We start from the raw sequence: 2,675 nt of genomic DNA, 5'->3' as shown, positions 1-2,675 counted from the left end.
ACCGAGCCAGAAAAGAGCAGGGGAGAAACAAAGGCTCTCTTCCCTTTGGGGGACTGGGAACAACAGACACGCAGTTACACTGAGATGATTTCAGAACACACGTGTGCGGTAGATTGAGTCTGGCCTGGCTCAAAGTGATGATGTTCCCTATGATTTTGTGGTGGTGTTCGTTTCTTCTGTTGTGGCAGATACTGACCTGTCCCTCCCTGATGCAGCCCCGCTCTCGAACCCAGGCGTGGGAGTTTCTGGTTGTGCTGATGTTATCTAGGTGCACAGCTGTAGGCGCTGGTTGCGCCGGTCTGGCCCCAGGAGGACGCTGTGTCCATGTGTAGCTCACCAGCCACTCCTGTGGGGAATGCAAGTGGAGGCTCATAATGCATTTGGGCAAAAACAGAAGATGGTTTTTTTTAGAATATTGACTCATGTCCCTGGAGCAGAACTGGAAGGAAGAAGCTGCAGAGCCACAGGCAGCAGTTGCTAAACAGAGGGAGTTTCTTATGCTTTGGGGTGGCCCAGCTCCTCCCAGCCTGAGGCTGGACTCTGCAGCCCCACCAGCCTTGTACGTGCTCCCTGTGCCGGTGCCCTTGGGCGAGGTGTCCTTTGTCACACTGGTGGGAGCAGGGAACACCTGCGGGTGGGACCGGTCCCTGTGGTGCTATGTGCAGATTGTGGGCAGGCAGGCAAGTAGCAGCACTGACCTGGAAGGTCGGAAGAGGTTCCCTGGAGCTGGTCCATGCTCCGAGTGCTCTAGTCTCTTACAGCTCCTCCTTGGTCTCTCTGCTTGCTGAGAGCTGTTCTAGGACACGGGTGATTTGGGTGAACATCTGCCCTGGGCAGGGTTAGGGACTCTTTGGGTCTCTGGCGTGGACCTTTCAGTACTTCTTGGGATCAATTTTGAGAATTGGCACAATGGTAAAGACCAAAATACTCTCCCCTTCCAGGCTAAGGGGAGAACTAGAGAATTGCTTGTGTTGGTTCCCTGCCCCAGCAGGATGCCACTCCCTGTCTTTGCTTCCAGTCAAGAAAGAGGAAACCTCCTGCCTTTGGCCCAGTATAGCACCATGATATAGAACAAACGCCCATCAGGGTATTTCAGCTGGTTCAGGTATACTGGGACATGGGATCCAGTTAATGAGGTGGACTTGAGAAGTGCATCGAGCCACTACCCCAGAAGGGTCACTCCAGCTTTCTCTTTTCCATAGGTTTTAAAGGGGGATTATAAAACGCCAGCCAATTTGAAGGGTCATCTGCAGGTAAGAGTCTGATGTTCCTTTGATGGCTTTGCCCCATTTGGTTAACCTTAGGTGCCTGGTCCCTTGCTCCCTCTTATGGGCATTGGCAGGCTGGGCAGCTGTGGGGAATGTCCCTGCGCTCTTGCCTCCATCTGTGGGGACAGTGTGCCTGTCCTTCCTGCCGTGCACTGCTCCCACCCTCCACGCTTTCGTTGCTGATGTCCTGTGTATTCTGTGCTCCTTAGACCCTGCTCATTCATCTCTGCCACCTCCTTCCTGGTCTGCTCGTGTGTATGGTTTCGTCTGTGGAGTTCTGTGTTCACTCAGAAACTTGTACTCTTCATTCTCTTACTTTAAAACACTTTCTACCTTGCTCTCTGTTCCAAAACTCCTAAAGTTTTCATTGCCATGGGTCTTGACTGCCTTAGGGAAGGGTGGCTTGTCTGATTTACAGGCTACAGATAGGTCTTCTAGTTCTTGTACTTGGGTGATTGTCTTCAGGTGTCAAAAATACACTATGGGGCTCCCTCCCTAAAGAGCAGTGCTTGAAAACAACTGATAACCATCTTTTGTAATGCAGAGCAGTCCCATAGCCATTGCACATACAGACTTAAAAAAAAAGATGACTTCTTCACTCTCCAGAAAGCGCTACCTGCACAGTATGGAGATGCAGCAGATTGGTGTTGATGTTTCGATCAAAGGTACCAGGTTTCACCTGTGGCCTCCTAATGAAAGCAGAGGGGTTGATCTGCATCGCGGGCGTCTGGTGAGAAGATGCAGAGCCCCGTCCTGGACTGAGGACGCAGGGCTGCTGGTGAAGCGAGCAGGTAGTGGCTTTCACAGCGAGAGGTGTTGCTGGCGATTCCCGGAGGGCCGCCCAGGGTGGTTTGTGTTGAGTGACCGGTAGCGAAACAAGAGATTGCAGTCTCATGGCAGCGTCTCCTGGCTGCTGGTTCTTCGCCCTTGTGCTGCTTTCTGTGTCTTAAACATTTCCTTTTCTTGCTGCTGGGAACACAGTGGGAATGCTTGGAGCTGCAGATGGTGGCTTAAAGCTGACTCTTCTGTTTCCGGGTTGTTCTAGGTGACTCAGAACACATCATCTTCTCACTAAGAAAATTAATGATTTCCAGGTAAGACCTTGTCCTTCATTTTGGGACTCAGGCAAATCTGCCTGCGTTGCTCCAGGGTTAGCATTTTGCTTGTGTAATTTCTCGTGCCTGTGGATTATCCGGGCTGCTCCATGCACACTCATTATGCAAATGATCCCCTTCACAGTTGCTTTAGGTTTTCAGAACAATACCGTTATGTGAGATGATTTGTCAGAAATTCTTTTTCTGAGCTCTGGAAGCAGGCTTACTTCAGCAAAATCGAAATCAGCCACTTGGGAGGGTTAGTACTGACTGTCCCCACGGGGAGCATTGAAGCGGGGTGTGGAGATGAGCT

The 2,675-nt window shown here is 51.1% G+C and overlaps 1 protein-coding gene across 1 annotated transcript in view; it reads left to right on the top strand.

Moving 5' to 3' along the window:
• Positions 1–2,363, top strand: part of TPST2 (tyrosylprotein sulfotransferase 2) — a 4,549-nt gene extending 2,186 nt beyond the window's left edge. Inside the window, exons 3-4 of the mRNA XM_010281624.1 lie at positions 1,203–1,253; positions 2,314–2,363. Of these exons, the coding sequence (XP_010279926.1) occupies positions 1,203–1,253; positions 2,314–2,343 (81 nt within the window). The 3' untranslated portion in view covers positions 2,344–2,363. The remainder of the gene's footprint in view (positions 1–1,202; positions 1,254–2,313) is intronic.
• The last annotated feature ends 312 nt before the right edge of the window (positions 2,364–2,675 follow it).

This window comes from Phaethon lepturus, unplaced genomic scaffold (genome assembly GCF_000687285.1).
Source record: "Phaethon lepturus isolate BGI_N335 unplaced genomic scaffold, ASM68728v1 scaffold32432, whole genome shotgun sequence".
In the NCBI taxonomy this organism is placed as follows: Eukaryota; Metazoa; Chordata; class Aves; order Phaethontiformes; family Phaethontidae; genus Phaethon; species Phaethon lepturus.
The sequence above is the reverse complement of the archived record's forward strand: the minus strand, read 5'-3'. Positions and strand labels throughout refer to the sequence as shown.